Below are 20973 nucleotides of genomic sequence, written 5' to 3'. Positions count from 1 at the left end.
ATACTATTACTTCTTCATCACAGTTCTAGGCCTTGCACTGATGGGGTACTGAGAACGCTCCTGCAGTGTTTTCGATCAGAAGTGTTTGACCATCCACCATACGGCCCGGACTTGGCTCCATGTGATTTTTATCTCTGATCACATGACATCTGGCTATGAATGCAGCATTCTGGCACAGATAACGAGTTGCAGTCCACCGTAAAAAATTGTCGGGAAGCACAGGAGGCTGCTTTCTATAACGGCGGTACTGGAAAGTTGGCACAACGCAACGAGACATCCCTTAGTCGCAGCGGCAACTATGTAGTGGATCAGCTGAAAGGTGTAGCTAACTGTTGCAAAAAAAGGACAGTTTTGATCTTCAGCGTGGTTTCCATTTCGCGACCGATCGTCCCTTACTTTCAGAATAGCCCTCGGATTTCAGTGCACGACTCCAGCTGAGGTCGGAACATTTCTTCAGTCTTGGGACGAGATTTTCAGTCTGCAGCGGAGTGTGAGCATGATATGAAACTTCCTGGCAATTAGATGAGGTCCTGTTGGAAGTTAAGCTGTGAATAGGGATCGTGAATCGTGTTTGGTAGCCCACTCGATACAGCACTTGACAGAGAAAGACAAAGGTTCTAGTACGAGTCTCGATCTGCTACGATGTTTCAGTAAGTGAACTGTATATTATATCCAAAGTAATCGCCGTAACTGCTAACACATTTACTCCGCTGCTAGGCAAGACGGTCCGTGCCTTCATGGAAGAACGTTTGCGGCTGCCCACGGCACCAGGACTGTACCCAGCCATCCATCTCTCCGTTCAAAGGAAATCAATGGCCACGAATGTCTTTCTTTAGGTCACAGAAAATATGGAAATCGCAACGGGACTGCGTGGAGGATGTGTAAAGGCTTCCCAGCGAAACTTCTGCAGCGTACTCGAATCAACCTTGGCAAAATGTGGGCCCGTTGTTTCAGGGATTCTGCAGAAGCTTCTCTGGTAATCTGTTACACGACCTCCCGAAATCTCCCCATGCGATTTCCTTGTTTTTGGAGACCTAAAGAATGCCATTCGTGGCCGTCGATTTGCTTCGCACGAGCAGGTGCACGCTTGGGTACAATGACGGTTCCGTGCATAACCACGAAGTTTTTTTCATGAAGGCATTGACCATCTTGTCTCATAGTTGTATAAGGATAGTAACAATTATGGGGAATAGTAATGAAGTATTAAACAGTTCACTCAATTTTTCTCCATCTGTCTTGTTTTCATTTGACTGCCTCATATAGGCTGCATTTATCTTTCTCAAACAACTCCAGGATCTGGCATGAAGGTATGTGATGCTACTGGGTGCACAATACTATCACCTCTGGCAATATGGGCAGCTGTCGCTACTTTTTTGACGTATTAGGACTGTTGTCTATGACAACTTCCAACAGGATAACGCAAGACTTCATGTTTCCCCTGCTATCCTGAGCTATCTCGATACAGAAGTGTCCAACTTTGGTTCCCTGGCCAGCACGATCTCCAGATCTGCTTCCCAATGAAAACAACTATAGTTCAATTCTTTTATCTCGGCGGCTCGCGCCCGCCCGCCCAGACGCGGGAGATTGCTGCGTTGCCAGTTGCAAACGATGCACGCGCCAAGAGAAGCAGCGCCGTAGTATAGGATAGTTCGCAAACTTACGTTTAGGGGGGAGCGCGCAGTTCATGAAGTAAAGCCACCACGGCCGCATTAACCGTTTCGCTGCTGCAGAGACGTGCTACCCGCATTCCGCGCTGTGCGCGATTTTACCATCACTGCACTGCTCGCCTGTGCAGACACATGGTGTTCCGACTGCTTTGACACACTTATCATTCGATTTCACAAAAACTATTTGGCCCAAAAATTTGATTTTTACACGTCTTCTTGACTGGTACATTCCTCCCATAAATGACTTAATTTTGTTTCGATGTTCAACGCAGTTATTGTGCAGCATTAAATGTAGTATACCATTGCACGAAATTTTGAAGTATTTGCAGAGGTAAAAGTCCATAGTGTATACTTTCCGTATGGTCGATTTTAGTTGCCACAGTGTTGAGAATGAAATGTGGACAAGATACCTAAATTTCATATAAAATTTACTGTACAACAATATCTCATTTAATTTAAATACCAGAGAGGCGTCGTATGTAATATTGAGAAATCTTCTGTCTTTTGCGACTGTAATAAAACTTTTATTTATACCAGAATCATTTCGCTTTTTTGTAATGCGTTCTTTTTAAAACAAAGTTGGCAAAGTACACAAAACTGAATTGTGGACGTAATAAAACATAGAAACTAAAATATATTGTCAGTGAGGCGCAGTGCGCAAACAATTTCTGTTTTGTCACAACGGACAGTAAATACTTGCCAAAACATAGGCCGACAAAAATATTGCATATGATGTTATGTTGCCAAAGCAGCGAAGCAAAGAATTGCGTCAGACAATCAAGTAGCTCGGCAACCTACGAGCCCAAATTCTGCTCTAAATAATTCTCTGAATACTGTCGCAAAAGAATATATCTCAATATGAATAGTATAACAGTGACTGCGGAAGAAAAGATATACAAAAATAAAAAAAAAACAGATAACATGAAAATTGTATGTATGCCTTTTCATTTTTTTTAATTGCTGTGAAAAGAAATATTGGACGACAAAATTAGAAAAACCGAAAACTTATTATGATTATAATGAAGATACAAAGCACAAGAAATTCCAAAAAATTACATTCGAACGAATAAAATTCATGACGTAAGACACTTTGATATTGTTTTTAAATAAAGAAAATATTAAGCACCGAACAAGATTTGAAATGACTCTGAGCACTATGCGACTAAACTTCTCAGGTCATCAGTCGCCTAGAACTTAGAACTAATTAAACCTAACTAACCTAAGGACATCACACACATCCATGCCCGAGGCAGGATTCGAACCTGCGACAGTAGCAGTCGCCTGGTTCCGGACTGCGCGCCTAGAACCGCGAGACCACCGCGGCCGGCAACAAGGTTTGAACGCTTGTTTTGTCTTTATACAAATGGATAAAGGAAAGCTGTTTCTCTTCAGCTACATAAACAGAATAATAGGATGACGTCCCGTTACGACATAAGGATGCTCCGTACTACAGCCCGCTGCGAATTTTTCGATGAGTGTGTCTGAACCTTGCACTTAGAAGCCAACATCTTAACCACTACGCTAACAAAGCTCGTCGTTTCAGTGGACTCATGCAAACCTATAAAACATCACGCAAAATACCGACAAACACTGTTGCTAGGACTATGAATTACTGACGTTTCGTCGAAGTACAATAGGAAATAAACAGTTACCGCTGTTCTTTATTGCAAAAAAGCGGTTCGTGAGATTGATACAAACACCTTTCCTTGCTATCGCCTGAATTAGGAGGCTTATTGCTTGTTCGGTTTAATTAATTAATAGAATATGAAGCAATTGGTATAAAGAATGCTTTTTCCAAACTTTCTGTAAAGAACGTCTGCTATCAAGACATTGCTTTTGTTCAATTACTGTGTTTATGACTGAACGTTTTTAAAACTGAAGACCCTCGTCCGTGCTCTGCACTGCAATCGAGCTATGGCAACGTCGTTCTCTGTTCATTGACTGACTGTGTTTTGTGACGTCAGATGCGCAGAACGAACCTAAACTCGGCCGCCGTCGTAAATGACACGCACTATAGTCGTGGGCTGCCACCACTCGATAACCAATGTGATTAATAATCTCAAGCATCGAGGTGACGGAACTAATGACGTACTTGTATCATTCAACCTCAATTGGCCTCCTCGATGCCCAGCAGGTATAGTGCGATTGTTAGTACTAAATAACACACCGTGCATAACGTCAAATCACCCACAAATGTAATCGTGTGTTCTTCCTACAGTGTTGCATACGCATAACTGCAATCCCTCCTGGCGCTGTAATTTTAGCGGGGCGAGTGTTGTACCTGCATTCGGGCACCTCGGCGCTACCGCGGTGTTGCCGCCTGCTGCCATGTGGCAGCCCGGCAGAGCGGAATCCGCGATAATCCGCGCCAGATCTGCAGCGCGTCAAGCGGCCGCCATTAGCGTCGCGGGCCTAATTGCGGGCCTCGGAGGCGGCGGCGACGCGACGGCGGCGGCGTAGGTGGAGGCGGAGGCGGAGGCGGCTGCGGCGCCGTATCGCAGCCGGCACGGCAGCCCAAATCTAGTTAGCCGACTGCCAGTGCCCAAAGTGGGACGGCGCGGAGAGAGGATATAGCCCCACCACTGTTCCAGAACACGCGCCTCCGCAATCTGGCTGCTTACAGACAACAGTTAATACTGCACACGCCGGGGACTTGATAAAGGCTGCAGTCTGCATAGACTGTGATTCGCGGGTAAATGAAACGAATCATCGTTGAAGTAGGGGAAATCACTCAGTTGTTTTCATTATTATTTATAAAGTAGGAAGTTGAAAGTCGTGTTATACAGGACTGTCGCAACTAACAGCGAAATATTTATTTATCTTATTTGCCACTATTTGAAATATGGGAGATATGATACTGCGTGAAGAGTTTGACAGAGCGCTGAAAGACCTAAGTCGAAACAAGGCCCCGGGAGTAGACAACATTCCATTAGAACTACTGATAGCCTTGGGAGAGACAGTCCTGACAAAACTCTACCATCTGGTGAGCAAGATGTATCAGACAAGCGAAATTCCCTCAGACTTCAAGAAGAATATAATAATTCCAATCCCAAAGAAAGCAGGTGATGACAGATGTGAAAATTACCGAACTATCAGTTTAATAAGTCACAGCTGCAAAACACTAAAGCGAATTCTTTACGGACGAATGGAAAATCTGGTAAGAGCTGACCTCAGGGAAGATCAGTTTGGATTCCATAGAAATGTTGGAACACGTGAGGCAATACTGACCTTACGACTTATCTTAAAAGAAAGATTAAGGAAAGGCAAACCTACGTTTCTAGCATTTGTAGACTTAAAAGGAAGCTTTTGACAATGCTGGCTGTCAAATTCTGAAGGTGGCAGGGGTAAAACACAGGGAGCGAATGGCTGTTTACAATTTGTACAGTAATCAGATGGCAGTTACAAGAATCGAGGGGTATGAAAGGGAAGCAGTAGTTGGGAATGGAGTGAGACAGGGTTGTAAATTCTCCCCGATATTATTCAATCTGTATATTGAGCAAGCAGTAAAGGAAATAAAAGAAAAGTTCGGAGTAGGTATTAAAATCCATGGAGAAGAAATAAAAACTTTGAGGTTCGCCGATGACATTGTAATTCTGCCAGAGACAGCAAAGGACTTGGAAGAACAGTTGAACTGAATGGGCAGTGTCTTGAGAGGAGGGTATAAGATGAACATCTACAAAAGCAAACGAGGATAATGGAATGTAGTCGAATTAAGTCGGGTGATGCTGAGAGAATTAGATTAGGAAATGAGACACTTAAAGTAGTAAAGGAGTTTTGCTATTTGGGGAGCAAGATAACAGATGATGGTCGAAGTAGAGAGGATGTAAAATGTAGACTGGCAATGGCAAGGAAAGAGTTTGAAAGTATTTGTATGGAGTGTAGCCATGTATGGAAGTGAAACATGGACAATAAACAGTTTGGACAAGAAGAGAATAGAAGCTATCGAAAGGTGGTGCTACAGAAGAATGCTGAAGATTAGATGGGTAGAGCACATAACTAATGAGGAGGTATTGAATACAATTGGGGAGAAGAGGAGTTTGTGGCACAACTTGACTAGAAGAATGGATCGGTTGGTAGGACATGTTCTGAGACATCGAGGGATCACCAATTTAGTATTGGAGGGCAGCGTGGAGGGTAAAAATCGTAGAGGGAGACCAAGAGATGAATACACTAAGCAGATTCAGAAGGTTGTGGGCTGCAGTAGGTACTGGGAGATGAAGAAGCTTGCACACGACAGAGTAGCATGGAGAGCTGCATCAAACCAGTCTCAGGACTGAAGACCACAACAACAACAACATTTGAATATAGCCCCCCTTATACTACCTGGCAATTTGGATAGCTGTCCCTACTTTTCTGACATGTTACGGCTGGTGTCCATGACAACTTCAACAAGATAGTGCAACAACGCATGTTGCCCTTGCTGCCCCGACTTATCTCGCTCTATCTTCCATTTTAAATTTAACAGCGTTGTGATCGTAGACTGCTCGTAATAAACGAACAGTAACAATGTGTTTCAAACTTCCGTGTTAGAAGTAATTGGAGCAACGTGCGAACATCGATCCCTGCACCACAAGGTACGGTACCAATACGTTCCAAAAAGCCGCACGTAAAATGCCATGTTTCAAAGAGTTATATTTCCGGTTATATCGATCACAGTGATAATGGGTCAAGTGTTTTAGATAGTAACTGTCCTAGCGACTATTTGCATAGCAATCGCGAGAAGAGATATATTGTAAAGGATCAAAATTTAAACATTACACTCTTCTTCTTGCCCTATCAAATTCAGCAAATCGGTTGGTTCTTTTGCATCAGGTGTGGACGAGAGTGTACCTCAGACGGCATATAAAAGCCTTATTTCTTCAAGAACGGTTCCCTTGGAAATCTCGAAAATCCATGATTTTTGTGTACTAAAAGTTTCATTATGGGGATGCCCACTTATGCAATTTCTATTCATGGCAGATCGTCAAAATTTTCCCCATATATCCTTAAGATGATATTCTCGGAAAAATTCGAAACTTTTCTTCGGTATCAGTATCCGCTACGGACCCCACAGGTTCAAAGGTACCATACTGATGCAGGAAACAGCAAAAATCGATTTTTAGATGGTTTTGCACGGTGGGTCGCAATTATCTAAATAGCTAATCATAGCAAATGCCTCAAATTTTAACTGTGCATTCTTTAGACATAGGTACATCTAGTTATCACATTTTTCCGTTTTCGAGAATCTTTATTCATTATCAAGATACTTCAGAGAAGCGTGATTTTTGGGTTTCAAAAGTACCATTTGTGGAGATAGCCACTTACATAACTTATATTCGTTGCAAATCGTCGAAATTTTTACCGTATGTTCTTAAGGTGATGTTCTCGGGAAATCGTGAAATATTTTTCGATATCGTTATCCGTTATTGATATCCAGAGTTTCAAATTTACCATAGTTTCGCATGTACTCTACGCACGAAATATACGGTCTTAGGTGTAAATGAAGTTTTAACTGTCGTAGTGACCACACAGCAAGATTTTTAGAGTCATCTTAAAAGTTATGAGGTCACCAAACTATGTTTTTAGTCAGCATTTTTTCACCAGTAAAACTGTATGAAGCGCTGCCTCTGTATAATGTGAACTTCACGCCTATACAAATATATTCCGTGCCTGAAAAGAACTCATGACTGCCAAAAATTATGTACCACTGGAAAAACCGCAAATTAAGTAAATTATAGGTAATAACACTTTTACTTTTTCAAGATGCAAATCATAAGCAAGGCGTTCTATGAGCAAAGCATCCAGAAACAATGTAATGAAATTTTTTTAACCTTAAATTATGCGTGCACTGCCATAACAGGAAAAAGAAAAGAACCAGCGGACAAGAGCTCTCGTCAGAGCACAAAAAGGCGTGTATTTTCCTCTTTAAAAGACACTGACAGAAAAGCGGGGAACCAGATGCCTGAATGTTCATTCCACCTTTCTCGCGAAAAATTTTGACTTATTCGTCCTCTTTGTGCTGAAAGAGAGTATCAGAGAGGCAGAGACTGTGGAAAAGGGTAAGAGAGTGCCAGTGGGAGAGAAAGAGAGAACAGACAGTGATGGTGGGAGAGAGAAAGTGGCAGTGAGAGAAAAAGAGAGATGGATGAAGACAATAGCAGAGGGAGCCAAAGAGAGAGGAGTTATTGATGGTCAGTGAGACACAGTGGAGTAAATGAGAAAGAGAGATGGATGCAAAAAGAAGCCGTGGGAGCAAATGAGAGAGAAGACAGTGGAAATGGGAATTGCAAATGAGTCTAGATCATACATAATGAGCCCTCCTAGATTGACGCAGTTTAACAAGAAGAGAAAGGGGCGGGCGCATTTTGGTTGAAATGGTTCACAGTGGAGTAAATGAGAAAGAGAGATGGATGCAAAAAGAAGCCGTGGGAGCAAATGAGAGAGAAGACAGTGGAGATGGGAATTGCAAATGAGTCTAGATCATACATAATGAGCCCTCCTAGATTGACGCAGTTTAACAAGAAGAGAAAGGGGCGGGCGCATTTTGGTTCAAATGGTTCAAATGGCTCTGAGCACTATGGGACTTAACATCTATGGTCATCAGTCCCCTAGAACTTAGAACTACTTAAACCTAACTAACCTGAGGACAACACACAACACCCAGTCATCACGAGGCAGAGAAAATCCCTGACCCCGCCGGGAATCGAACCCGGGCGTGGGAAGCGAGGCGCATTTTGGACCGAAATCTTAAACACATAGATGTAGGGGGAAAATAACTTGAACCTCCCAGAACTTTTGAGCTGCCCAGATATGACAGGCGGTGGCAGTTGGAAAGAATAACAAAAGCGGACAATGCAAGTGAGAGAGGAAATAATGGCAGTGGGCCATATTGTAAAACAATGGGAAAACAGAGGCAGTAAGAGAGCAGGTGCTGAGTACGAAGGCTTAAATACAGTGAGAGACAGGGTAAAAGAGTTTAGAAAATTCTGTTTTCAGAGAGCGGGAATAAATTCGCAGGCTGAAATTGTTGGTGAGGGAGGGAGAGTGAGTATTGAGGTAGCTAGTACCCCGCTTTTCTGTAAGAGTCTTTCAAGAAAGGAAGATATTTACATTTTTTGTGCTCCGATATAAGCATTTTCCGCTGATTAAGTTTTGTATTAAACTTGGCAAAAGTGCGACAGACACACACACACACACACACAGAGAGAGAGAGAGAGAGAGAGAGAGAGAGAGAGAGAGAGAGAGAGAGAGAGCAGTGCAAATGATCCATGCCCAGGAGCATAATCGAAAGTTACAAAAAGTGGCCGTAATACTTCGTTGTGCATCTACCAGGTTAATTGAGGAGCTCAATTGCAACTGTGCATTGCAATCTAACTAAAAATTTCGGAAAACAGACGATCTGTTCCACTCACTTACTAACGAACAGAAACATTGCGGAGTGGAAAGTTGCAGAGAAATGGAACAACTGGCCGGTAGGGACTGAGGGGTCATTTCTTACATCGTAACTGGTGGTGAAACATGTTCAGTACAAGCCAATTACCAAGTGTCAAAGGTCGGAATGGAAAAGTCCAGAATCTCTGAGACCTAAAAAAATGCGCGTGCAAAAAAGGACGTGACGGGACACTGATTTCTTTGATACAGGAATTATCAACATAGAATTCACTCTGAAGGTCAACTGGTGAATGCAGATTGCTAATTGGGTGTTTTATGTGGTTTATGGGAGAGTGTTGTTCGGATTATACTGAATATCGGAATCAAGAAAAATGCTGCCTGTTGCACGACAATGCACCGGCGCACAAAAGTGAAATGGTAAGCGATTTCTTTGCTCAGTAGTGTATTGTGGTGCTTGAACACCCTTCTTATTTGCCATATTTGTATCAGTGCGACTACTGGTTATTTCAGAAACTGAAAATGACAGTAAAAGAAATGCGTTTCGACATGATTTCAAATATTTGGGAAGCTACGACCTTGGGACTGCAGGCAATTTCAAAGGCTGGGTATCAGTATTCTTTCGCAAAGTTTTTCCAACGCTTCTAGTCTTGTATTGATTCACAAGGAGTATATTGTGAAGAAGAAGTCATGTATGCTAAAAATTAACAACGTCTTGTATTTTATTTCATATTTCATATGGGGTAGATTGTGCATGTACGTGATCGAGTCCCATTAATGTAACCACCGCATGTGTTCAACGTAAAACGAGCAATAACCACCCACAGATGGCAGATGGAAGCACTAGCAGTGGAGGGTATATAAAGTGTGTCTAGGGGACGCGGAAAATATTGTCGTAATGCGTAATCGGAGAGATTTATATGACGCCCAAAAGCACATGATAATTGGCTTTCGGAGAAAGGGTGGAACCACTTCCGAAATTGCTACGTTTGTAAACTGTAAGTGTCCCGCCATGGTTAAAGCATACCGTGCATGGCACTATCCAAACCTGGTGCAACAGTGATGCACAGCGGGTCATAGATGACAGGGGTGAACCACGGTTGCGGAGGTGTGTACCGGAGAAGACGTCGCAAGGGGCCACCAACAGTGTCTTCTCAACGAATGTCCAGGGAACGTTGCTGCGATTGGGCCTCTGTAGCAGGCTCCTGGTTCCTGCACCCACGATGGCTGCTGTTCGTCGACGACGGAGGCTGCAATGTGTACGCTGGTCCCGCAATTCGACGTCCACTGAGTGGCAACAGGTGGCCTTTTAAGATGAGTCACGTTTCCCGCTTCGTAGGACAGATAGCCATTAGGGTGTACGGCGTGAAACGTATGAAAATGAACACCGTCGAACGATTGCCGGAAGGTCCATGTCGGAGCAGAATACCGTCAAAATTCATGTTTACCTGTAAATGTTACAAGAGTCTCTGCATCCCCGATTAACTACTGCAAGCTATATCCTTATGAATTTGCTTACTGTATTCATGTCTTGCCCTCCCTCTACGCCCCCCCCCCTTCACACACTTCCCTCTTCCTCCCAGTACTAAACTGGCGATCCCTCGATGTCTCAGAATGTATCCTACCAACCAGTCCCTTCTTCTAGTCAGGTTGTGACACAAATTTCTTTCTCCTCAATTGAATTCAATACTTCCTCGTTTACTATGTGTACTACCCATCTAATCTTCAGCATTCTTCTGTAGCACCATGTTTCGAAAGCTTCTATTCTCTTCTTGTCTAAACTGTTTGTTGTCCATGTTTCACTTCCGTGTGTGGCTACACTCCATATAAATATTTTCAAAAAGGACTTCCTGACACTTAAATCTAAACTCGATTTTAGCACATTTCTCATCTTCAGAAATGCTTTTCTTGCTATTGCCAGTCTACATTCTATATATCCTCTCTACTTCGGCCATCATCAGTTGTTTTGCTGTCCAAATAGGAAGACTCATCTACTACTTTAAGTGTCTCACTTTCTAACCTGATTCATCATCTGATTTGATTCTACTACATTACATTATCCTTATTTTGCTTTTCCTGATGTTCATCTTGTATCCCCCTTTCAAGACACTGTCCATTCCGTTTAACCGTTCGTCCAAGTCCTTTGCTGTCTCTGACAGAATTACAGTGTCATCGGCAAAGAAAGTTTTTATTTATTCTGCCTCAGCTTTAATTCCTACTACAACTTTTTCTTTGGTTTCCCATACTATTTGTTCAATGTGAAGATTGAATAACACTGGGGATATGCTACACTATCGCACTCCCTTCTCAACTACTGCTTCCCTTTCATGCTCCTCGACTCCTTCTGGTTTCTGTACAAGGTGTAAATAGCCTTTTGCTTCCTGTATTTTACCCCTGCTACCCTCGGGATTTCAAAGAGTGTATCCCAGTCAACATTTCTCGTAGGTTTGACTTTCCTTAACCTACCATCTATGAAAAGTCGTTGGGTGAGTATTACCAAAAGTGTTGATACATTTCTCCAGAAACCAAAATGATCTTCCCTGAAGTCAGCTTTTACCACTTTTCCGTTTCTCCTGGCAGAGAAACTGAACACCTGCAACGTGATGCCGTATCTAATCAGGACGTGGCACCACCTCACTGCTCTTTGAATGACTGTCAGCTTCAGGATGAAAAAGTTATGGGTAGGTGGATTGCACGTGGTGATGAGATTCGATCGCCTCCTCAGTCTATTAACCTCACACCATCAGACTGCTTCCTGTGGGATGCCATCCCTATACTTGGAGCCCACACATCGACGTTTATAAATATGGAAATAAAGCATTCTGAATAGCCATATTTTACACTATAATATAGTTTTAACGTTGTTAAAGTAACATTGTAGAGATAATTTACAGGCACTCCCATGCTCTAGAATAGTTAAGTGTTTGAGATAAAAACGGATTGTTGGGTGACGGCGACATTGCGAGCTGCGTGCCAGTTTTAACCAGAGTGTGAGCTGCCGCAGAGGCTGCATCCAGAGTGGTGGTTGGTGCTGGCTGCTGCAGACGGCTACGGCGAGAGCGACATGGTGTACCGCTGGCCGGACACGGCGCGCGTCGTCACCGGGGACGTGGAGCTGGCCCAGTACGACCTCACCAACATCTCCACACAGCACGGGCTGCGCGTCATGCTGGGACAAGGTGAGCGCCCCCGTCTGCCCTGGCGCACTTGAGCTCTTTTTTTTAACTTTTGGGTAGGTGCCATAGTCGTATAAAATTTTTGAAATGACAACATTTCCGACTTCTTCTGTGCCTTGAATATTGGTTTTTAGTGAACCAGGCAACGCTTTGCAATTGCTGAATATGTATGTTAATTCAGTATACATCCTAAACTCCTTCCCACTTCTGTCCTTCTCTTCTTCCCCCCTTCCTGTGACCATCTCTTCCTCCTCTTTCACCAGTCTCTCTGCAACACCTGCTACCCCTTATCCCTGCCCAACTACTCCTCCCCCCTCCCTCTCCCTTTCCTACTCCCCTTGTCTCTGTCCATCTCCTCCTCTTCCTCCCTCTACTTCTCCTACTCCCTCTCTTTCCTCCTTCCCCCCTTCCATTTCCTTCCCTCACCCTCTCTCCGTCCTTCTTCTCCTTTTCTACCCTGTCTTTGACATTGAGACTTATTTTTCGATGTTGTATCAAAATCCTTATTTAGAACTGAAGTTTATTAAAATGAGTCGGTAAATTGGTATGACGGAGACCTCTCCAGCTGCTGGAAGTGTGAGGGCAGTAGCTTTTTTGACAGCAATTCGTATAGTTTTAATCTACGAATGGGTAGGGTTGCAAATTTCAGGCGATTCAGATTCTGTTGTAGTAGTCTAATCAAAAGCCGATGAACCATAAATACAACGTTACTGTTTCCTGTCAAACTGACGACGAGTAAGAAAACAAAGCAACACATTGTTGAGTATACAATCGTAGTTGAAACAGAGGGCGAGAAAGAAAACGAAACCACACATTTTCACAGCACAGCACAGCAATTTTTTTTCCACGCAGTCGATTTCAACAGAAAACCCATTCATTTTCGTTTAAAATATATGTAGTGTTGGTCCGACTGAAAGTTCATTACTATATTGCGTAAAAATTTGAAGTAAATTATAGTTAGTAATAGCTAATTACAGTTAGTAATAACTAACAAAGTTGTCCCATAATATATTGCATATATATTTCAGTGTTATAATTTTAAAAACATATATATAGCATATTTTCCTCCGAATGTTCATGAGAGTATGATGTAGAAATCTGGAGTAAATTGGTCAAGTGCAGGGTGTAGTTATAATTAAACTTACACTGATAGAGTCAGTGTAGAGGGAAACTATTTACCATATGGGTACACAACTTTACAGGAATGATGTACAAACTCTGCGCTGCAGGATTTGCTTTGTTAGTTGTGTTTGTGTCATAACTTGCCGTTAGGCGCCGGTACTGATACGGTGACGGAGTGTTGAAACATAAGCATCAGTGCGCATTGCAGCTGCATACAGTCAAAGTGGATTTGGACAAGGTGAGCAAAGCTATACTCGTAAAGCTGTTTTATCAAAACAACAGTAACAGTGTCGCTGCTCTTCGCGAGAATCGACACATTAAAGAAATACAGAGAGATCCTCTTTACGCACCGGGGTGGACATGATATGGAAGTTAGAATTAATTGTCGATTTGGGAATCGCTCCTGAGAGAGGGCGAAGGCGAGTTCGCCACAAATTGTTGAAGAAGTTACTGATTCCATGGCTGAGACTGCTGGACGTAATGAGCGATGTTCAGGCTGTATCACGACAGCTGAATATTCCATGGTCCACCGTTCGAAAAGTGTTGCGAACAACTGTGAAATGTTATCTCTAGTCCGGTTCCAGAGTGTCGTGAATGCAAATGGCGGTCACATTGATCAACATTTCTAACCTAAAGCGTAAACGTGGCATGCAATTAACGAATGATACCATGTCATGTCGAAATTAAAATGTGGAACTTTCAATGGTTTGTTCGTTGTTTCTTTTCCGAATGTTCTTTCATATGTATCCACAACGTTTCAATCTATAGCATTTGTCCGTCCGCATGTTCATTAGAGTATAGCACAAGAACTTGTAGGACATAAGTCAAGAACTCTCCGTGATTTTTGGTAACAATGTTTCCCCTTTATACATAAAATATATATTTATATACACCAAACAAGCAAATGTCTGTCCAAATGTTCGTTAAAATATGTAAAAATGTGAAGTAAATTGTTCAAATACTTTTCGCGACTTTTGGTAATAACGCTAAATAATGATATTCCTTTATGTACACATCAAAAAAGTTTTGCGTCACCTCAGTTCCCAGAACTGAGGGCAGACGTTGGCCGTGGATATTGTATCACAGACACAGTCCCTTTGACTGTTCAGAGATGTCACCCGCTCAAAGATGTACACAACCCTGCATGAGAAGCGCCTATTAGACGGAGGGGGTCCGACAGCCGATCAGTTCCACTCATTCCACCAGCAAGGAGGTAACCTGTTGTTCCATCAGCATCTGCTCATACAACTGTGCACAAACTCGAGCTACAACCTTGAAATTTTTCCTGCGTTCGTTCTGCGTTGTTCAGTGGCAACACGTACCCGCGGCCAGAGGGTCAATACCGCGGTTCCATCACGTGAGCATTGTTACTTTGTGCCAGGAAGGGCTCTCAAGAAGGGAAGTGTCCAGAAGTCTCGGAGTGAATCAAAGCGATGTTGTTCGGACATGGAGGCGAGACAGAGAGACAGGAACTGTCGATGACATGCCTCGCTCAGGCCGCCCAAGGGCGACTACTACAGTGGATGACCGCTACCTACGGATTATGGCTAGGAGGAACCCTGACAGCAACGCCACCATGTTTAATAATGCTTATCGTGCAGACTCAAACTGTTCGCAGTAGGCTGCATGACATGCATCTTCACTTCCGACGACATGGCGAGGTTCATCTTTGCAACCACGACACCATGCAGCGCGGTACAGATGGGCCCAAAAACATGCCGAATGGACCGCTCAGGATTGGCATCACGTTCTCATCACCAATGAGTGTCGCATATGCCTTCAACCAGACAATCATCAGAGACGTGTTTGGAGGCAACCCGGTCAGGCTGAGGGCCTTAGACACACTGTCCAGCTAGTGCAGCAAGTTGGAGGTTTCCCGCTCTTTTGGGCTGACATGTTGGGCCGACGTACACCGTTGTTGGTCATGGAAAGCGCCGTACCGGGAGTACGATACGTGAATGCCATCCTCCGACTGACAGTGCAACCATATTGGTAGAATATTGGCGAGGCATTCGTCTTCGTAGACGACAATACGCGCCCCCATCGTCCACATCTTGTGAATCACTTTCTTCAGGATAACGACATTACTCGACTAGAGTGGCCAGCATGTTCTCCAGACATTAACCCTATCGAACATGCCTGGGGTAGATTGAAAAGGGTTGTTTATGTACTACGTGATCCACCAACAACTCTGAGGATTCTACGCCGAATCGCCGTTGAGAAATGGGACAATCTGGACCAACAGTGCCTTTTACATCTACATCTACATTTATTCTCCGCAAGTCACCCAACGGTGTGTGGCGGAGGGCACTTTACGTGCCACTGTCATTACCTCACTTTTCTGTTCCAGTCGCGTATGGTTCGCGGGAAGAACGACTGTCTGAAAGCCTCCGTGCGCGCTCGAATCTCTCTAATTTTACATTCGTGATCTCCTCGGGAGATGTAAGTAGGGGGATGCAATATATTCGATACCTCATCCAGAAACGCAACCTCTCGAAACCTGGCGAGCAAGCTACACCGCGATGCAGAGCGCCTCTCTTGCAGAGTCTGCCACTTGAGTTTGCTAAACATCTCCGTAACGCTATCACGCTTACCAAATAACCCTGTGACGAAACACGCCGCTCTTCATTGGATCTTCTCTATCTCCTCTGTCAACCCGATCTGGTACGGATCCCACACTGATGAGCAATACTCAAGTATAGGTCGAACGAGTGTTTTGTAAGCCACCTCCTTTGTTAATGGACTACATTTTCTAAGGACTCTCCCAATGAATCTCAACCTGGTACCCGCCGTACCAACAATTAATTTTATTTGATCATTCCACATCAAATCGTTCCACACGCATACTCCCAGATATTTTACAGAAGTAACTGCTACCAGTGTTTGTTCCGCCATCATGTAATCATACAATAAAGGATCCTTGATGAACTTGTGGATAGTATGCCACAACGAATACAGGTTTGCATCAATGCAAGAGGGCGTGCTACTGGTTATTAGAGGTAGCGGTGTGTACAGGATTCTTGACCACCACCTCTGAAGGTCTCGCTGTATGGTGGTACAACAAGAAATGTGGGTTTTTTATGAGCAATTAAAAGTGCGGAAATGATGTTTATGTTGATCTCTTTTCCAATTTTCTGTACAGGTTCAAGAACTCTCGGAACCGAGGTGATGCAAAACTTCTTTTGATGTGTGTAGTTTCTCTCAATCTTTCTTACCAGATTGCCTGTCCCGTCAGGTCCAACAAAATTTTGCTGCCTGAAGACAGCATGGTGACTGATCGGAGGGCATCACTTTCATTTCACTGATTCTTCTCGTGCTTCTCAGTACTCTTCTGGCCATCTCCCTTCACTCTCCTGTTAGTAGGACAAGCAACTGTAGAGCTGTCGAGCTTCATTCTGGTTCGCTAGGGTCACCTGCAGGCCTTAATCGTCTGTGCTCTGAAGTGTGTCGGCTATAGTTACACTTTGCTGTTTGTGAGTCAGAATCAGCTATAAATGAATCGAAGTCCTCTTTTATTCTGTTATGGTAAACAATCTTGCTTCTTGCTTAGATTATTAAAAAGAACTGCTTTGTATCGTACACTTCATTAAATCTTTGGATCGAATAATTCATTCATTTATAAAGCCGATTGAGTTACGTCTCAGGCTGTTACTGAACTGACAGGCCAGAGAAAACAGGTGTAGTGCGGAGACTCGTCATGTGCCTCCGCTTTTATTAAGGTCACTAAATAGTGGGTATGTGTTGCAGTGAGACACTCGATGATAAAGGCGGTGTTCCACATGAAGAGGCACACGGGCTACTTCATCCTGCAAGTGTACGTCCCCTGCGGCCTCATCGTCTCCTGCTCCTGGGTCAGCTTCTGGATAGACCCGTCCGCCGTCCCAGCACGCATACAGCTAGGTAAGCGCTGCCTGCCGTGAGAAAAGTAGTCTCACCACTGCCGTACGTCCAGGTGGTCGTCTGACTAGTCGCCATTTTCCAAGCACGTCTGTCACGCAGACTGAACGTAATAAGCCTCCAGGAGCAACCAAAGTGCAAGGAGTTTCACGAATGCTCGTGGTATTGCGCAGGAACCAGTACCGGAAAGGAAGGTTTCGATCGCTACATACGCTCCGGTCCATTCCTCAGACTCCACCAGGTGGCGCACCGGTTTCAGACAGCCTTTCAGAGAAGTTTGCGAAACATTTTGCGGCAATTAGTACTTCACACTGTTGTTCCAGCAGCATCTGCTCATACAACTGTGCACAAACTCTAGCTGCAACCTTGAAATTCTTCCTGCGTCTCGTTCTGGGTTGTTCTGTGGCAACACGTACACGCGGCCAGAATGTATGCGCTCTTAGCAATGACCCTCCCCCCCCCCCCCCCCACCCCCACGCACACCGAGAATTTTCGCTATGTATTGCTCCACAAGTTTACTCAGAAAGGCTTGCTAAAGGATCCGGATTAATCCTCAGTCTTGCTGCGTTATTACATACTCTAAGTAATGTTGATCAACGTAAGTTAGATACGCGGGACTGGGTAGAAATTATCAATTGTGTAATATCAGTAATAAATGCCTTGTAGCAATCACAGACGTCCGCAGGAATTTTTGCAAGATGGGCCAAGATTCAAAACTTACCAGTTTTGTTGTAACGATTGAGTGAGTGCGAAAATGTGTCGTGCTTCCTAATGTAAACGCTTCAAGAACTACATAATATTTATTATGTCTCAAAGGACTGACAGTTAATCACTAAGCCTTTTTTAGATGGATTACTTTCGTATCTAAATGGTAAGCTATTTGAATCTCATATTCAAATTTTTTAAGTTATTAATACGAATATGAGGGCTACTCGTTTTATTCAACGACACGAAAAATTTACCTTAAATGAAGAAAGCCACAGTATCCAACAAACAGCGAAAAAAATCTAGAAAATATTCGCAAAATAAGTTACTCTCTTTCCATTATGTTACGTTGACGTTGAATATTAAGACTGACTAAGAAAATGTTGTTGGATATCAGCAAAAATGCCAGATACTACTCGAAGTGGCGAAACACAGAATAAACTTCAAAAAAGACTTATGCATCTTTAATGTCATCTATAACACTTTATTTGCTTATAACACGTCTCGTCTGTTCAAGGTAATGAATATACTGCAATACTTTCATGACTATTTTAATGTCGACTGGTATACCTGAAGTTTAACAAAATGTGTTTTGAATGTAACAGTTACTTGGGACGGTTAGGTGACGTGCAGCAGAGAACCAATTTACGAATCGATTAACTTCGAAAACTTCACGAAACCATCCTCAAATTGGCCAGCAGAATGAACTGAGGTAATCCTTGTATCTCGACGTCGACACACTACTGCGCTTTCAGACCAACAGAAATGCAGAATCCGTAGCTCTGTCACTCCATATGGCGCTATGTTGCACCCATAAATATTGGGAGGTCTCAATCCTGGACATCACTTTTTTTTTCCTCCTTGTAATTTTTCACTTCTTTCTTCCAGCGCACAAAATGGTATTTGCTTTTATTTTTCAATTGACGTGTTTGTAATTAAGCAAAACTGTACTGTTCTACAGTGTAACATGTTCGTGTTCTTCCTAGTGTAGAACAGCTCTGCCGCGTAAAACTGAATGTATAATCTGATAAGTCACCATGGATTTTCTTTTTCCACATGTAAACCGTAAACTATTGCTGTAATTCCAATTTCGCATCAAGGGGAGTAGGTGTCCTTACGGAAATGAAAGACGGATGACTGGGACGTATACGGCTACCGTGTTTATTTAGTGGAAATCGTCGGCGGAATCCGCGCGCCAGGATGTTAGACCGGTTACTTCCTGGACCTCGTTAAGGGTTTAATGAGGAGGCACCAGAGCAAAGATTGAAGACATTATTTTGGCACGTTTTTGTAAAGGGTCGTGTCCATCTTGACTGTAGATCAGAGTTGAAACTGCTGCCTCACCAACAAATCAGGCCTACCGTGACTGCCAAAGCTGCAGTATACCTCGTCGCGGTCGGTAACGTTAAATCTGCAACTTAGTTGAGTCGCATACACTGATTGTTATAAATAAGAGAGAATCCTGTAATGAATAAGTAGCCACTATCCAGATTCCAAGTGCCCCCTCTAGCCAATGGTAGCAATTCTACTTTCAAAATAATCTCGGATCCAACGACTAGTGAGGAAAATGAACACTAACTACAACATCCTCGTCTCATCTCTAGCAATTTGAGTAGATGATATCTTACATAAATAAAACAGACAAAAACAGCTCACATTAAGTTTGCAAGTAACAAAGTTTATTGTCTTCTATTAGACCTCGCCAAGTCCGTGTAGGTTTTATCAATCGCCATCGCGGGCTGGCCAATGTGTAAGCGTACTGTTAACCTACTTTACGCAATATCTGATCATTTAAACAGCGCGCCAGTGGTTGTAATTTGATTTTAGCCATTACCGCCAGAGCTGGTTATTGTCGCCAACAAGGACACGAGCAAATGAAATCTGCGTGCGCTGTAAAGAGGTGAGTTACTGATATAAAATGTGTCGCGCTCTGGTAGAACATTAGTGAACATACAACTGCATCACTCACGTCTTATTTTGCAGTACACCAATTACAGGTACAGATAATGTGGTCAAGTATTAAAATAAAAGCAGTATGAAAAGGGATTAAAAATGGCTCGACATTTTGGTAGAAGGCTTCTGCCCACCGAGTACCTGCTTGTCCACTAAATCACGACACTCTTCCAGAGCACTGGAAAATGGCTAAGCCGAACTCCATGCCCACGGACAGAAACATACTGTCAAATTTCAGTATGCTTCCATTCCAATCGAATAACTTTTGCGATCACCCTCACTCACACCTGACTTCATAATCGCCACAACTTCACCCCTCAGTGACCATGATCCTCCTTCACCAACGGCTAGCAAACGGTTCTCGGTCTCAAAGCAACACCTCCACCCTAGAGGGCACAAAATTTGTCGCCTACCGTCTGCAGGGCACTGTCCTTGGCCAACGCCTGCCCACGCTAGTAGAAGTCTGGATGGTGCTGATTTACGTTAAGACTTTACAAAATTTTCTTTCCAGGAGGTGCTGGCAAACAATTGCCATCGGCGAATGTTACGAGCTCTTAAGTCAGCATAGAAGGCCCCAAATGCAACCCGATCCATCCAAGTACGCTTGTCTTTCAGTGAACATTGAGTTACGAAACCGAGGGATGTTTTGGCATGGATACATGACATTCCAGGCTGCTACATCACAAGAAATCCACCGTGACACCTATAAATACCGGCCATCTGACCAGGCTGCTCATCGAATCGAGGTGTCCGCTGTAGTATGGTCCTCCACAGTGACTCGATCCCATTGAGTCAGTGGACGTTCACTAGCGCCAGATGCCGGCAGCCAGACACAGTTTCAGCTTTTGTACCCCAGAAACTTCCGTGGCCTCACAGTAGGCCAGCCACCAGCCAGCCTCGCCTGCTGCCTCGTGCCAAGTCATTCCACAGCTGAGCTAACTAGCATCTCTGCCAACTATGCATACATTGCAAGGTCTCCTCGTTGCTGCGCTGAGCTAGACAGAGAAAGAGCTGAGGCATCACTACACATCATGCACCAACGTCCATGACTCCATCCACCCATTTGATGTGGGCACAAGTCACCA

At 43.6% G+C, this 20973-nt stretch overlaps 1 protein-coding gene across 3 annotated transcripts in view; it reads left to right on the top strand.

Annotated features, from left to right (window-relative positions):
* LOC126355973 (uncharacterized) overlaps window positions 1-20973 on the top strand; it is a 185466-nt gene that overhangs the window by 144356 nt on the left and 20137 nt on the right. For 2 of the 3 annotated variants that reach the window (XM_050006579.1, XM_050006582.1), the window contains 2 exons: window positions 12080-12214; window positions 17081-17233. In XM_050006579.1, the coding sequence (XP_049862536.1) occupies window positions 12080-12214; window positions 17081-17233 (288 nt within the window). The remainder of the gene's footprint in view (window positions 1-12079; window positions 12215-17080; window positions 17234-20973) is intronic. The other variant, XM_050006580.1, reaches the window with a different exon arrangement.

The sequence above is a fragment of the Schistocerca gregaria genome, chromosome 3 (assembly GCF_023897955.1).
Source record: "Schistocerca gregaria isolate iqSchGreg1 chromosome 3, iqSchGreg1.2, whole genome shotgun sequence".
Classification (NCBI taxonomy): Eukaryota; Metazoa; Arthropoda; class Insecta; order Orthoptera; family Acrididae; genus Schistocerca; species Schistocerca gregaria.
The sequence above is the reverse complement of the archived record's forward strand: the minus strand, read 5'-3'. Positions and strand labels throughout refer to the sequence as shown.